The sequence below is a fragment of the Sinocyclocheilus rhinocerous genome, unplaced genomic scaffold (assembly GCF_001515625.1).
Source record: "Sinocyclocheilus rhinocerous isolate Xijiao unplaced genomic scaffold, SAMN03320098_v1.1 scaffold1281, whole genome shotgun sequence".
NCBI lineage: Eukaryota > Metazoa > Chordata > Actinopteri > Cypriniformes > Cyprinidae > Sinocyclocheilus > Sinocyclocheilus rhinocerous.
Genome location: NW_015637000.1, coordinates 649,991 through 666,579, shown reverse-complemented (window position 1 = coordinate 666,579; position 16,589 = coordinate 649,991). Strand labels below are relative to the sequence as shown.

The 16,589-nt window shown below is 36.9% G+C and overlaps 2 protein-coding genes across 5 annotated transcripts in view; one reads left to right on the top strand and one right to left on the bottom strand.

Annotated features, from left to right (window-relative positions):
- Window positions 1-353: 353 nt before the first annotated feature.
- Window positions 354-2,917, bottom strand: LOC107748386 (uncharacterized aarF domain-containing protein kinase 5-like). Of its 2 annotated transcripts, XM_016563160.1 has the most exons (4): window positions 2,899-2,917; window positions 2,294-2,481; window positions 2,002-2,118; window positions 354-670 (listed from the first exon to the last, which is right to left on the bottom strand). In XM_016563160.1, exons 1-4 carry the CDS (start codon window positions 2,905-2,907, stop codon window positions 463-465), a joined length of 522 nt encoding a protein of 173 aa, XP_016418646.1. In that variant the 5' UTR covers window positions 2,908-2,917; the 3' UTR covers window positions 354-462. The 2 variants fall into 2 exon arrangements, with proteins under 2 accessions (XP_016418646.1, XP_016418645.1); XM_016563159.1 differs by lacking the exon at window positions 2,899-2,917 and having other exon boundaries at window positions 2,294-2,527.
- A 4,512-nt stretch (window positions 2,918-7,429) lies between these two features.
- The window catches only part of ctdp1 (CTD (carboxy-terminal domain, RNA polymerase II, polypeptide A) phosphatase, subunit 1), a 125,668-nt gene continuing 116,508 nt past the window's right edge, over window positions 7,430-16,589 (top strand). For all 3 annotated transcript variants that reach the window (XM_016563127.1, XM_016563128.1, XM_016563129.1), the window contains exons 1-5: window positions 7,430-7,876; window positions 10,932-11,015; window positions 11,230-11,323; window positions 12,865-12,993; window positions 15,168-15,318. In XM_016563127.1, the coding sequence (XP_016418613.1) occupies window positions 7,602-7,876; window positions 10,932-11,015; window positions 11,230-11,323; window positions 12,865-12,993; window positions 15,168-15,318 (733 nt within the window). In that variant the 5' untranslated portion in view covers window positions 7,430-7,601. The remainder of the gene's footprint in view (window positions 7,877-10,931; window positions 11,016-11,229; window positions 11,324-12,864; window positions 12,994-15,167; window positions 15,319-16,589) is intronic.

Here is a 16,589-nt window from a genome sequence, read left to right as displayed (position 1 = left end):
ACTTTAAGCATTTCAAATGTAACCGATTTCAGGAGAAAAGAGAGCCTGGAGAGTTTGGACTCAGAACAAATGAAACAAAAGGATTTATATTCAGAATAATTGCGTTGGAGATTACACATCCAATTCTGACAATAAGAAGTATATAAATGTTTCCTACTGCATATCAAATTAATCACTGAAATCCACAAGAATACAAAATAAAATGGCACAATTTTTAAATATAACCAGGAAAAAGGTTTCTAGCATTGTCATTGCAATATTATTATTATTTATTATTATTGCCACCATGAAATGATCATCATGAATCATTTTAGTGTTTCAAACTGAGGCCTACAGAAGAAACTAATGTAGCTCAGTGTCTTGAATGAAACAAGTCTTTTAAATGCCAGAATATCATTATTGATAAAAGCTCAATTAAAACGTGCTCGGCTTTCTGTGAAATGCAGCTCGCCAGCGCATACTTCAGAGAAAAGCAACACAGACTGTGTGAGAGGTTCCTGGAAGCTCAAGCTCTGAGCGCAAAGCCACACGCAGCAGGCTCCACAGGCTCAGAGGACAGCGCTTCACCTCAGATACTGATACACGTCCTGCTCCAGCGTGAATGATGAGACCGCAGTAAGACAGCGGCTTCAGCAGAAAGCGAGTCACGCTCATGAGCGCCTTCTCTGACCTGGAGGAACACAATGACAGATTAAAAAGACGTGTGAGAGACCATTCCACGCATATTACACACATGCAAGGCAAGAACGGGCTAAAACCGCAAGCTTGATTCATGTTTAAATGTTAGTTTCATCTGCTGTTGAAATGAGTGTCACAGGGCCCTATGATTTCTGTTATGAAGCCCTATGATGCTGAAAATCCAGAATCCAGTCATAAAAATGGAATGTCACGGAATTTCACCAGCATTCCATCACTTCATCTGATATAAACTCAAAGAGCTACACTACAATCCAGAAAAAGTGAACGTTCCATTTAACTTTATTTAGACAAATTTATTTAGACAAATATATCACTATTGTACTTTAGAAGGAGGAACACAATGACAGATTAAAAAGACGTGTGAGAGACCATTCCACGCATATTACACACATGCAAGGCAAGAACGGGCTAAAACCGCAAGCTTGATTCATGTTTAAATGTTAGTTTCATCTGCTGTTGAGATGAGTGTCACAGGGCCCTATGATTTCTGCAATGCTGAAAATCCAGAATCCAGTCATAAAAATGGAATGTCACGGAATTTCACCAGCATTCCATCACTTCATCTGATATAAACTCAAAGAGCTACACTACAATCCAGAAAAAGTGAACGTTCCATTTAACTTTATTTAGACAAATTTATTTAGACAAATATATCACTATTGTACTTTAGAATGTACATCTCAAACTAATAATAAAGAAAATGTTAAAACTTTATTTTTTAAGGAATATCTAAATTTTATTTAATTTTAACAGCAAAGCACTTTGTTTTCTGAAAAAAATAAATAAAATGAATTGTTTTTATTTACATTTAAAAAATGCATTAAATTGTTGCCGTTTCAAGCCTTCATTTGTTTACCACAATTTTTGATGATAAATGTGTATTAAATCATAAATCCAGAAAAAATAAAATGGACAACATAGAATTTCTGAAAAAATAAAAAAATAAAATAAAAAAATCATAGGGCCCTATTATTTTAAGTAAATTATTAAAATGTTTCATGTGTTCTGTTGATTAGACATTTTTCTGATTAAAATTGAATTAAACCATTAAAATGGAAATGTAAACAAAACACTGAATTTGTGAAAAATTAAATGGAAACAGATTTTTTTAGGGCCCTAAAAATGTATTTTTTGTTAAACTTTTGATAGGTTGTTAAATTGCATAAGACTTTTTAATAAGTAAAATGTAATTTAACCATCTAAACAAAATTCACAAAAATTAGAATGGAAAAAAAAACAGTATTTGGGAAGAAATAAAATGGAATTTAGGGGGGGAAAAATGAATCTGATTAGTGTTCTCACCTTAAAGCGAATTCAAACTTGATGCTTTCCCAGAAGGAGCAGAGCCAGTGGAAGACAGACAGTGTGGACAGCATCCTGGTGTCGTCGGCCTGAGCTCTGCCCCATCCCCTCACAGCACTGAAACACACACACTTCACTCAAATGATGAAGGGTGAGCAGCAGCACAACTCTTGCCTTAACTATAAACACAAAAATGTACATGGGGCAGAAGTTATTAGTCAGGTTTCAGTCAGTGGAGCCTCTACAAATGTGGTGAACTGGAATCATGTACTAGTCGTTTCACGTCTCCTACCACTTGGCCATGATGAAGTAGCGGTCGACTGGAGCTCCCAGAGTGATGTTGATGCAGCGGACGGTGTTGATGTTCCTGAAGACCAGCAGCATGGACTTCAGCACCTGCATGATCTTATCAAAGCGGTTCACGGCCATGTCACGCATGTAGGACGTCTCCTCTCGCGTCAGGATGTTACCCAGACCCAGATCCCACATGTTGATCAGCCGCTGCAGCAGCATCTCACTGAAGAGAAAGTATTCTGGGACGGACCAATGAGATGACACACACACACACACAAGCACACACACACACACACACACAAGCACACACACACACACAAATACATAAACAAACACACACAAACACACACACACACATACACACACACACCCACAAACACACCCACAAACACACACACACACCCACAAACACACACGCACACGCACACACACAAACACATGATATATATTACCGGTAATTCAGATGTATAAAAACATACTTGCATCTTCAGAATTTATGTTAAGGTTAATTTATATTAACTTTGGAGTCTGTAACATTCTTATTTTTTGAAACAAATAATGTAGGACGTCTCCCTCTCGCGTCAGGATGTTACCCAGACCCAGATCCCACATGTTGATCAGCCGCTGCAGCAGCATCTCACTGAACAGGAAGTATTCTGGGACGGACCAATGAGATGATAACATCAAATTACTGAATGAATTTTTGTACTATATCCAAACATTATTTTATAATTTATAAAATATATTTAGGTGTTTAATACATAACTTATACATAGCTATTATATATTATATATAACATGATATATATTACCGGTAATTCAGATGTATAAAAACATACTTGCATCTTCAGAATTTATGTTAAGGTTAATTTATATTAACTTTGGAGTCTGTAACATTCTTATTTTTTGAAACAAATATTTTATGTTCACCAAGGCTGCATTTATTTGATCAGAAATACAGTAAAACAGTAATATTGTGAAATATTATTACAATTTAAAATAATTGTTTTCTATTTTTATATATTTCGAAATGTAATTTATTGCTGTTATCAAATCTGACATTTTTTTGCATCATTACTCCAATCTTCAGTGTCACATGATCCTTCAGAAATCATATTCTTATAATTTTAGAAATTCTTTTCTAATATATGCTCAGAAATAGTTCTAATTAATGTCAATGCTCAAAAGAGTTGTGCTGCTAAATATTTTTGTGGAAACTGTGATACATCTATTTCAGGATTCTTTGAAGAACAGAACGTTCAATAGAATTTTCTTAGAAGATTTATTTGAAATATAAATCTTTTGTAACATTCTAAATGTCTTTGGAGTGCTATAATGCCATACAGTAGCATTCAAAATGTTGGGGTTAAGATTTTATTTTTTTTAAAACATTATGCTCACCAAGGCTGCATTTAAAATGGTTAAAAAAAAACAGTAATATCTGAAATAATATTACAATTTAAAACAACTGTTTTCTATGTGAATGTTTTAAAATGTAATTTATTCCTGTGATCAAAGCTGAATTTTCAGCATCATTACTCCAGTCTTCAGTGTCACATGATCCTTCAGAAATCATTCTAATATGCTGATTTGCTGCTCAAGAAAGTTATTATTATTAATGTTGAAAATGCTTTGTATTTGCGAGGAAACCATCTTTTTCGGGATTCTCTGATGAACAGAAATTTCAAGAGAACAGTATTTGTTAGAAGTATAAATCTTTTGTAACATTTTAAATGTCTTTGCTGTCACTTTTGAACAATTTAATGCATCCTTGCTGAATACAAGCATCAATATCTTTTCCCAAAAAGAAAAAAAAAGAAAATGGAAATACTAGTGCTGTCAAACGATTAATCGCATCCAAAATAAAAGTAAGTAATAATGCATACAGTACTATAATACTATATAAACAATACTAAAAATCATAAAAATAGTTGCATGTATATATATATATATATATATATATATATACATCATAAATATACACAAGTACACACACACGTGTAAACAAAAACTTATTTTGGATGTGATTAATCGTTTGACAGCACTAATTGGTGATATAAAATGATGTATGTAAAACTGCAGATGTACTGATGAATTGCTAAAATTAAACAAATGAACATTATTACAGGATCTTCACCTGCAGACTCCCTCAGCTAGTATCTTCATCTTCCTCCTCTCTCTGGGCTCTGAGACCGCATACTGCCCCCCGAGCCCGAGCCCGAGCGGCACACCCACCGAAACGCCAAGCAGCAGCTTCCTAAAGAGCCTGTGACGCTTTACAACTCTAGAGGAACACAACACAGTCCCGGCATCACTGGCGATACTCTCTCCTTCACTATAATGCAGTGCTTGCTTTGTCATATAACACACAGAGTGTTTCCAACCTTAAAATGAAGTCAGACCCCAATGAAGCAAAAGCAACCCACCTGTGTGAGGAAAGAACTTCTGCTGGAGCACTTGGAGGCCTATGAGCCGAGGACACCGCCGTAACAGAGACATATGACGCTGACACAACCTTAACTGAAGCCTAAGAAAATAAACTGAGACTGAGAAAGTGCAAAGAGCCAATGTCCCAAACAGAGAGCTTCTGTCCTAAAAACAGAATTGAAACATGAATCGCTGCCCTTGCAAAATAGTTTCAGGTAACTACAGTTTCAGCCAAAATACTATAGTAACTCTAACAAAGGTACTGTGACTGCCATGCTAAGAGATGGCAGAACATGAACAAAAACACATTTTCAGGATTGGGTTGCAAATGACCATATTCATGCACACACCACATACATGGTAGTGATATTACACTCTAAAGTACTTTAAAAAACAGCACGGTGCTACTGTAAGACATAGCCAGAATATGCAGGATTGTTATGGCACATAGAAAAAAATTTCTTTTTTGTTCGTGCAGTCTTTTGTCCACAACAAAACCCCACAATATTCCAGTAGTTCATGATTTACTGCATAAGAATTACGGATAAGGGTTTGAAAAAATATTTGAATGACAATTTCTAAAAATATTTTAGATCTTAGAGCTTTTTTTTTGACAGTGAAAACCCTGTTCTTCCAACAAAGAAATAAACAGGCAGATAGATAGATAGATAAATAAATATAAAAATATTTTAGAGCTTATTTATGTTTTTTTTTTCCCACAGTGAAAACCCTGTTCTTCAACCAATAAATAAATAAATAAACAAATAAATACATACAGTTGCGAAAGTGAACTACAAAAAAAATTTTTTTTTTTCAACAAAATAAATGAATCATAATCAGACCTCTGAAAGCTGTTTTGCATTGTTTAAAGGAGAGTGTTACAATAGTAAACAGTTAGCTGTAGTAACTACATTATTTAGGCTATTGCTTCCATGTTAATGCTTTGTAAGTGTGCTGCTGGTTATCAGGAAGTGCTAGAATGTGTCGACACACTCACAATGAAAGTCAACGAGTTTCAAGCGCAGCCTCTGGTTGTAAAAACGGCCGGAATTTAAATTCTTGAAGAAACTGGATAAACTTTCATGGGTAAGAATGTGTTGGTTTGGGTTTATAACATGCGTTAACTCAATATTACAGGTTTTAAACTATAGTACCTTTTAAATGTCGGCTATACGTCTTGTTGTATTGTGTTATCCTCTTCTGATGTCTATTGCAGATATAGATATTTGTACATGCAGGGTTGCAGACACACAGGCAACTTGCTCTCGAGTGTCCACGGACCCGCGGTGACCGTTCCAATATGGCGGACGGCAGTTGCTAATGTGGAATCTAGCTATGCATATCTGTGGTGCTCCCCCTCTAACAGCACATCCAAATATTATTGTGCTTTTGGAATAACTTGAGCAATCGAATTCGATAAACAACTAAGTAATAATATTAATATACAGAAAAAAACAAACAAAATAAAAACATGTTTATGTGAAATGCGGAGTGTGTGTCTTTAATTAAAGTGACAGTAAATGTTTAAAGTGAGGCAAGTTAGAGAATTACATAATAAATAACTAAATAAGTACGCAAACAAGCAAATTAATGAATTAAATATAATAAAAACAAATACAAACACACAGAAATAATATAAACGTAAACTAAAATAAACTTAAATAAAAAAATGAAACGTAAGTGAGATTAATTTGTATAGAGATTCAACACTTGACAATATTTATTTTTATTTTTTACTTTGGTGTTACTCCCTCCAGTGTTTGAGAATATTAATAATATTTGGATCATCACAACTATGCAAAATGGCAACACGTCTATATAGTCTATTTATGATTAAAAGTACAAAGCACTGTAAGCCTCCCCCATCTGAAACAAACAGAGGTAAAATATTATTTTTTTGTAATTTTTATTAAATGTAATTATTAATTAATTTGATTGTTTTCATGTATTTTATTTATTTATTATTATTTTTAATTTCTCAATTTTGTGACCCCCACACACGTTCAGAGATTTTTGTTCTAATGTACTGTTGCATGCCATATGTCTATATAATGTTACGTTTTTCTCTTCTTGTGATAATAATTGCAAAAAGCTAATACCGACAAAACAGTCACATTTGTATAGAAGAGTCTGCGAAATGCATACACGTAAAGATGAAATATATAACAGATGCATTTTCCTCTTTGAAATTCAAGATTTGAAACTCCATCTGGTCAAAAACAGTGAAAATATACCCACTGACCAGTTTCCAAGCAGCTGGTGTGATCATGATATTTCATCAGATTACATCACACAAACCAGGCTTTTGTCTGTCTCAGAGGGGGAGGGGACAGATAGACACAGTTTGTTACTAATGCTCAGGTCAGATGTTCTCTAAACCACCAGTTTGATGTGACTGTAAATATTTATTATTATTATTTTTTTTTTTTTTACAACTTTTTAAATATTTATATAAAATATGATTATCATTACTGTTTAAGTATATAATTGTTATTTTTATTATTATGAACTACAGATTGTACTCTGATATTTGTATTTTAAATTAAGAGCGTTATTAAAGTCTCCCGGAAGTGGAAAGACTCTCGGAGGATGTCACATTGCATATACATGCATCGATGCTCCACACTCCAGTTCAGATGGTGGCGGTAATGCACTAATAAGCTAGTCTGCCAACCGCCAATAAACAGTAGAAGAAGAAGAAGGAAAGACTCTCGCTCGTGCTGCAGCCTTGTGTTTCCTGTTTACGGGCGGGAAGAGTGAACCTGCGCCTCAGCCTGTCCTGCATTACAGCTCATTTTCATCGCTGCGCGCCTCCGTGTTGTTGTTTTTTTACTCCTTTTATTAACTCTCATCGAACGCTTCGTGCGCTTTAAAGCTCTGATGGCGGAGCCCGCGGACTCCGGCGGTGGAGCGGCAGCGGAGGGCAACGCGGCGCGGGTGACGGAGGTCCGCTGCCCTGCGGGAGTGCGTCCGCTGCGGCTGCTCGAGTGGAAGGTGAAGCCCGGAGCTCTGGTCAACGTCGACTCCGTCATCGCGGTTTGCGCGCCAATCGCCGCCGAGAGCGAGTCCAGAGCGGCCGAGAGGAAGCTGAAGTCAGACCGCGCTGGAGCTGTGCGGGAGCTGTGCTGTCAGCTCGGACAGGTCATCGCGCCCGGGTAAGACGCGCTCTCACCGGCGCTTTAACGGCTGACAAGTCTTTGTCCGTTACTCGCTTATTAGCTGAGCGTGCTCACGCTAAGCTAACTCCCACGCGCCCGGAATAAAACACGTTTAATGGCATGTGAAGGCGTTGCACGTGGTTGTTGTAATATCACCCATGAAGTGTTCATATTACCAGCCAGATATCACTGAAATGTATTTTGAGAGATGAGCTCGGTTAGCCCTAAGCTCTGTTGACAGCAAAACAAGAGTTGGGGGAGCGGCCCGCTCTTTTTAGCCAATCAGAAACGCTCTCTGCATGTCAATCAATTCGTGCCCTGTGCTTTGCTGGCTTCGGATTGGCTGACAAGTATGTGGAAGGCGGGGCTTGGACAGAAGGCGTGTTGTTCAACGCGTGTCTGATTCAATCGTTATCGTCTTTCCACATGATACCCTAATGTTTACATGTCCACCAGCAGGGTTGTTACAGAAATGCTGTGGGATTAAAGACCTCCGATATTTAAATGAGAGTTTTGTGAATGTTTGGCCATGTTTATTGCAGGTCTTAAAAGGTCTTAATTCGCCCTTCCATAAATTAAAGCCTAAAAGGATCTTAAATAGGAGCAGAAAGTCTTAAATTCATAAAGTCGTGCCATTAAATGTTGAATACACTGCAATGATTTTTGTTCCCCGTACAAATATCGAACCATCCATAAATCGAGATACATTTACTTGAGATGCAAATTGAATTTAAGAGCAAATTACAACAAAACAAAATGTATGCATAAAACAAAGACAAATATCTGTCAAATATCTATATTTCCCTTTGAATTAATTTGATTTAAGTTGGATTACATTGACATTGGCAGATATTTGTTCTTGTTTTAATCATAAACTCACTTAATTTTGGTTCTAGGAAGTAAGTGCATCTTGATTTAAGAATTTTTGGCCATTTGCACATGAAAACAAGACAAAAATACTGATGAAAAACATCACTTTTGTGCAGTGTGTTCAGAAGGTACAGTAAAAGCTATTTCCACAGCAGAGCTATTCAAAATTCAAGCCTTAAGGTTTTTTTTTTGTTGTAAAATTAATTAAAAAAAGTAATGGAGATCTGTTGGGAGTTGTATTCAATTTATACCTTAAAGGGATAGTTCCCCCAAAAATGAAAATGACCCCATGATTTACTCACCCTCAAGCCATCCTAGGTGTATATGAATTTCTTCTTTCAGACGAATACAATCAGAGTTATATAAAAAAATGTCCTGGCTCTTCCAAGCTTTATAATGGCAGTGAATGGGTGTTGAGTCCAATAGAAGTCCAAAAAAGTGCATCCATCCATCATAAAAAGTGTCCCACACAGCTCCGGGGGTTAATAAAGGCCTCCTGAAGAGAATCGATGCGTTTTTGTAAGAAAAATATCCTTATTTAAAACTTTATAAACCGTGATCTCTAGCTTCCGGTAACTGTCGTACATGCGTTCACGAGAGAGTGGCGTTCTGGCGGATGACGTAGGCGTAAGCTTCGGTGAGATGTGACGAACACAGAAGCACAGAGGAGAGAGCAAAACAAAACACTGGTCATGAATTACAAGTACAACAACGAGGATTTGTAAAGAAAAATATTGGAGGATTTTGATATACGCCAAGAGGAGACCGGTTTTCCTTTGCTGTAAACAAAACTTGGTTCTCGCAAGACTAGCATATTCTCACCGGAGCCAGGAAAGTTTTTAATGTAACTTCGATTGTATTCGTCTGAAAGAAAAAAAATCATGTAACACCTAGGATGCCTTGAGGGTGAGTAAATCATGGAGTAATTTTCATTTGAACTTTTCTTTACTTGGTCTTAAATGTTTTTTAAAAGTCTTAAAAGTACCTTCATAAAACCTGCAGAAACCCAGTATTAGATTAAAAGAATGTCATTAGAACGACATTCAAAAAAAAAAAAAATTGCTTGAATGATAAACATGCTTCAATAAACACTAAACTATTTCAACAAATCCAAGTAGCAAAACTACTTTAAAAAAAATAAACGATAATTACTCATCCTCAAGCCATCCTAGGTGTATATGAATTTCTTCTTTCAGACGAAAGAAGGCATCATAAAATTGGTATCGAAAAAAGTATCGTTCAGGAACCGGTATCGAAGTCAAGGTATCGGTATCGGTACCGATATCGAAAATTTTTGAACGGTACCCAGCCCTGACTAAAAGATTTTTATTTCATAATAAAAAATCTAAACGACGTTGGGGATCGGTGACGCGGTGAGCAAGTGACGTAACCGGTGTTGCGTCTTAACACAGGTATCACCGTCAGCACCGTCTATCGCGGCAAGCCTAATCTGACACAGTGACTATTGTGACCGACAAAAATATTGTGTAGTCTGAACCCGGCATAAGATATAATATTAAGCCCGCTGTCACTTTAAGAGCAGCACGGATCCAATTTACCGTTACAATCGTATATTCATTCTCAACTCTTTACGTTTATTTATTACATGACCGACGAAGGTATACATGAATAATCACTAAGCGCCGCATTTTGACACATTTTTGCGTGTATTTCACCGCTTAGGCGCGCACCTTGAGCTAAAAGATGACTTTACACGTCCGTGTTGTGTTCCGTCTCTGAGCGCATATATCTTCCTGAGGAGCAGCGCAAGTTCTCTTTCACGCTTTTAAAAACATGAATACATATACTTCTATAAATCAAGCACGTCCCATTTTGCTAAAGTCACGTTACATGATTTTACTGATTTGCACGTGAAATTGGGCTTTTATAGAGGAACGAAAGCGCAGTGCAGGAAAAGGGGGCAGAATGGGGCGCAATAATCGTTTTATCTCGATTATTGTATTTTAATAATCGTTGGAGGCCGAAATCGTTTTTCGATTAATTGCACAGCCCTAGTTTGCACTTACACTGGAGTTTGGAGAGCTTTGCATACATTCTCCCAGTCCTGAAATATCACCATAATGCTGCTTATAGACTACTGTTCCCCAAGCATAATGCACGTGGATGAAGTGCATTTCATTAATGCTATGTTTATTTCGACACTGTTTTGTCTTTTTAACAGGAGTGTAATAGCAAAAGTGGAAGAATGCAGCCATCCTGTTGTAATGAAGGGCTTGTGTGCCGAATGTGGCCAGGACTTAACTCAGTGAGTATATCCATCTTTATTTTGTGCTGTCAGTGTCCAGTTCAGAATTATTTCTGTCCTCTTACCTGAGAAAGTAAAAAGACGTCTGTCGAGAGCCATTCAAGAAAAGCTATTATTGTTTTTCCCTGTTTTTCACTTGTCTCGGCTCTTAGAGATATTTCTGCTAGTGTGTTTGAGTAACTGTATGGTGCTGAAGATGCTTTTATGTTTTCAGACTACAGAGCAAGAATGGAAAGCAGCAGGCGCCCATCTCTACGGCGACCGTTTCCATGGTGCACAGTGTTCCCGAGCTGATGGTCAGCTCTGAGGTGAGTGCCTGCAGTTTGCCGCTTGTGAGGATTGCGAGGCCCCTATATATTTCAAGTGAAATCAAAGAACGAACTGGTGTGATGTCATTTCATTCAAAATCAGGCCAAAACGAACTTCATTTTGAATTTGCTTCTGAAGTTCGAAACGGCTTGCCAAAGCAACGTTTTTGGAAACTTTGCTGTGGCTTTTAAACACATGACACTCTTGCTTGTGTGATGTTATTTATTTAACTATGTCATATCTTATGAATATAAAAAACAAAACCCATACAGGGATAGTTTTTGCTTTATAGTAGGGCTGGGCAAAAAAAAAAATCGATTTTCCGATTAATCGTTTTTTAAAATAAAGCCGCGAATCGATCTTTTCCGGGATTTATTTCTCAGCACATTTAAAACAAGATCTGATTAACGTGAATCTTATCACTAGTCTTCTCCACTAGATGTCACCCTTATTTACCTTGCGCGATGTTACAACAGAAAGCCTGTCATTCATTCAGCGCTTATCATGGCCATAGGCGTGATTCGCAATGCTCAGGTGAAATGCTATAGTAATATTATAAATCTGCGGAAGCATTTGATATCACGCATAAGGCGCCATGATTTACGCAATGAATGAATGGCGGATGGCGCGGCGCACTTTGATTACTACACACATACTAAAGCGCGGATGAGGCTCGCGGTGTTTTCAGCTTCTGCCATCTCACTATATGATGATATGAACACGAATGTCATCTCCAGCTGCTCTGAGAGTCACTTCATTAGCATTTTACCGTTTCATTTGAGGAAACTACCATCATATCACATTCAGAGCAGCTGCAAGTTCAACTATTCTAATAGGCTTCATCACGCAGTGAATGCTTTTGGACTCTCAAGGTGTGTTTTTGTTTTTTGCAAAGTGAGTGGCATACTCGATAATGTCAGCTCACATATAATTAAAACAGCAATTATGATATTATCATAGACGATAAATATCACGCACCCCTATTGAGAGGAAAGCCTGCAGCGCATATTTCTATATTCATTTAATTTTAATTCAGATGATCACTAACAGTAAACTGCTGCAAGGGTATTTCAAGCTTTGAATTTTCTCCTAAGCGAAGAATGAAAAAGAACTTCACTGTTAAGTAAATGAGGACCTTTATGAGTAACGCGTGTAATTCATCAGACAGTAGTTTAAAACACACGCCACATCTTAGTCAGGCAAACAGATAGTCCTGTCCGAAGCACACACTCTTGGTTGTGCCAGCATTGCTGTGTTGGGCTGGTCAGGATGCTCAAACAAACAGAACGATATTTCGATCATTTTAAAACATGCAGTTTACATTTAAGTATGATACGTGGAAGCATTATGATCTAACACACTTTGGGTTTTTTACCTGTTTGAGTGTTGCTTTTATACAATGATGTTTGCATGTAAATACAGACAGTTTGGTATTTTTTTTGATGGTTTCAAATGGACTTTAATAAGTGGTTGTGCATAAAGTGTCCATCAGTGTCCGGTGTTGAAACGCAGTGTGTTTTGTCCCCGTGTCTCTGAGCAGCAAGCAGAGCAGCTTGGCCGAGAGGACCAGCAAAGACTTCACAGGAACAGGAAGTTAGTGCTGATGGTGGATCTGGACCAAACGCTGATCCACACCACTGAACAGCACTGCCAGCGCATGTCCAACAAGGTAACAGTTAAAACGTTCACACTACACTACCATTCAGACGTTTGGGGTCGGTAAGATTTTGAAAGGCTGCATTTATTTGATCAAAAATACTGTAATATTGTGAAATATTATGTATATTTAAAATAACTGTTTTATATTTAAATATATCTTAAAATGTAATTTATTCCTGTGATGCAAAGCTGAATTTTCAGCATAATTTCTTCAGTTTTCAGTGTCACATGATCCTTCAGAAATTATTCTGATATACTGATTTGATTATTATCAATGTTGAAATGTAGCCTATTTTTTGTAGAAACTGTGATACTTTTAAGTTAAAAAAAACAGTATTTATTTGATTAAATCTTTTGTAACATTATAAATGTCTTTACTGTCACTTGATCAATTTCATGTACAGTCAAACTGAAATTTATTCAGACACCTTCAACATTTCACACATTATCACAGTTTATTCGCTATAGTTTAGAAAATAGTAATAAAATATGACAAGACCTCACAGTTAAACTGTGTCAGAACAAATTCATCTTCATAATGTCAGATAACACTTAAAGGGATAGTTCACCCTAAAATGAAAATTTGATGTTTATCTGCTTACCCCCAGGGCATCCAAGATGTAGGTGACTTTGTTTCTTCAGTAGAACACAAACGAAGATTTTTAACTCAAACCGTTGCAGTCTGTCAGACATATAATGGAAGTGAATGGGAATCATGGATTTGGGAGTCAAAAAAACATACATAAACAAAACCAAATTAAACCCTGTGGCTCGTGACGATACATTGATGTGTAAAGACACAAAACGATTGTTCTGTGCAAGAAACTGAACAGAGATAGGTGGTGGTAATGCACTTATAAGTCTGCGATCCGCCGTAAACCGACGCGCTCAGGACAGTTCAGACATTGCAGTGCATTCTTTACATTCAGGATGCCCTGGGGGTAAGCAGATAAACATCACATTTTCATTTTTGGGTGAACTATCCCTTTAAGCAAAACATGGTCGGATCAAAGTGTCTGAATAATATTTGGTCTCAAATGTTTATCAATTTTACTGGTAGTCCACTGTATGAAGAATTTTTGTATGTAATATGTCACAGTTTACTTTTTGCTATCCTCACTTACATTACTGAACAATAGTGTCCTGCACCCACTAGTAATAAAATATCAAAAATTATATCTGGTGTCTGAATAATTTTTGATTTGACTGTATCAAATTTTTTTTGGCATTTTTTAGAAGTTCAAAAGAACAGCATTTATTTGAACTAGAAATTATACATTTTAAATACAACATTATAAATCTCTTTACTGTCACTTTTGGAAAGTATCAGTTTCTTTAAAAATAAGTCTTAATACTGACCCTAAACAGTAGTGTAATTAAAATGTTCATGAACAATAATGCTCAGTATTTATTTTATATTTCATGGATTTTGTACTGTTTCTGCTGGTTTTAGTGTTTTTTTATGAACGTAATAATATGGCATTTGTTTAATCTGTCAATGGTGTGCTGTTATTGTGATTTATCTACAATACCTTCATTTTGTTAGAGTTTATCACTAACCAAAATAAGATCATGCAGACAGCCGTACGGTTTTCTTTGACTTCTTCGTGATCTCATTTGCGTATTTCTGTGAACCCCAGCGAATGTGGGTGTAACTGGAAGCGTTGCTTTGAAGAGCCTAAATGCAGCCGAGCATTGATTGATTTCCGTTTAAATGACTGCATCATACTCTTTTTCTCCACTATCATCCATTTTCGATTCATTCTTCTTGTAGGCGTTAACGCTTTCATTCTGCCAGGCGTGCATTCGCTCAGTAGATCAGCTCGGGCAAAAAACTATCTCAGATCTTTATACCAAACAATTACTAGACCATTAACTGAGCTATCAAAGACTCAAATGCTTTCCTCAAAGACTGCATGATGTCTGCTATCACAAATTTTGCCAGTGTGCTGCTTTTAAAGCATTTTCCAGAGCAAAGTTAATGTTCCTAAAAGCCTCTGATAGAGCTGGGCAGCACTGAAATGCAGCAGTATAGAATATGCATATGCTTTTCACTCTAAAGCAGATACACTGCCATCCAAATGTTTAGATGTACTTTCATTTTTAGAATACTAGGACACGTTTAATTGATCAAAGTAAAGACATAAATTAATTTTCTCTAACTACCTTGCAATGTTTCTCCAGGGAATCTTTCATTTCCAGCTGGGACGGGGGGAGCCTATGCTTCATACACGACTGCGGCCTCACTGCAAAGACTTTCTAGAAAAGATCGCCAAACTCTATGAGCTGCACGTCTTCACCTTTGGCAGCCGTTTATACGCTCACACCATTGCAGGTACATGAATAATACTGATAACTACTGATAGGTTATCCGAATTTCTCACCTGGTGGATGATAAAACACATCAAACAGTCTCGTAACTCCTAGTGTTTGTGTGAGAGGTTGTGTTGGCCTTTCACAGTGACACCAGGTGGCAGCATTTGTTCATATTCTGAGTGTTTTGAGTTTGAGGATGAGTACATTGTTTGCTGTGTTTGGATATTTAATGCAACATATTAACAATAAATGCATCAAAAGTGTCATCTGCAAGAACCGTCCTGTTGTCTGCTTTGATAAAAGCATCTGCTAAATGACTAATAAACATTAAATCGGTTTAGTGATGTTCCACTTGTGGTGGTGTTTATTATACACGTCTATACTAACCTATACATTTTTCAGTTCAGTTTTGGTTCAGGTAGGACTTTGCAGGCTATCTTCAGCACAGTAGATTTCTCCGTTTCGGGTGTGTGTAGCATCCTTTGAACAAGACCTGAAGAGTTCTTGCGTTAAGTGTTTGGCAGCTCAGCATCGGTACTTCCCACAAACCCGAGTGAGGAGTCTGGTTGTGGTGATTCATATAGACACAATCAGCAGTAGATAAGACGCAATAAAGGAAGTAGCTCAACTTTTCTGAATTGAAGTCTTGATTTATAGTGCGGGCAGGAGATTGAAAGCTTGGCAGGGCTGCATCTTTTTATTTTTCCTGTTTTCCTTTTATTACAGCTGTAAATAGTCTCAGTTCTGTCTGAGTGGAACTACAGCATTTACTGTTGTGCTCATAAGTTTACATACCCTTTGAAGAATATGCAAAATGTTAATAATTTTCACAAAATAAGAGGGATCATGAAAATTGCATGTTATTTTTTATTTAGTACTGTCTTGAATAAGCGATTTCACATAACGGATGTTTATGTATACTCCACAAGACAAAATAAAACTGAATTTATAAAAATGACCCCGTTCAAAAATATACATAGCCTTAAATCTTAATACTGTGTGTCATTTCCTGGATGATCCATGACTGTTTTTATGCTTTGTGATAGTTGTTCATGAGTCCCTTGTTTGTCATGAGCAACTGCCCGCTGTTCTTCAGAAAAACCCTCCAGCTCCTGCACATTCTTTGGTTTTTCAGCTTCTTCTGCATGTTTGACCACTTTCCAGCAGTGACTGTATGATTTTGAGATCCATCTTTTCACTCGGAGGACAATTGAGGGACTCATACATAACAATTACAAAAGGTCAAAACATTTACTGATGCTCAAGAAGGCAACACAATGCATTAAGAGC

Bases quoted from the DNA above. Each gene is read 5' to 3' on its own strand.
- LOC107748386 (XM_016563159.1), bottom strand. From the start codon at position 2,514: ATGCTGCTGCAGCGGCTGATCAACATGTGGGATCTGGGTCTGGGTAAC. The intron at 2,119-2,293 runs GTAGGAGACGTG...TGTGTGTTTCAG, and splicing joins TACTTCATCATGGCCAAGTG to TGCTGTGAGGGGATGGGGCA. The intron at 671-2,001 runs GTGAGAACACTA...GTGTTCCTCCAG, and splicing joins AAGTTTGAATTCGCTTTAAG to GTCAGAGAAGGCGCTCATGA.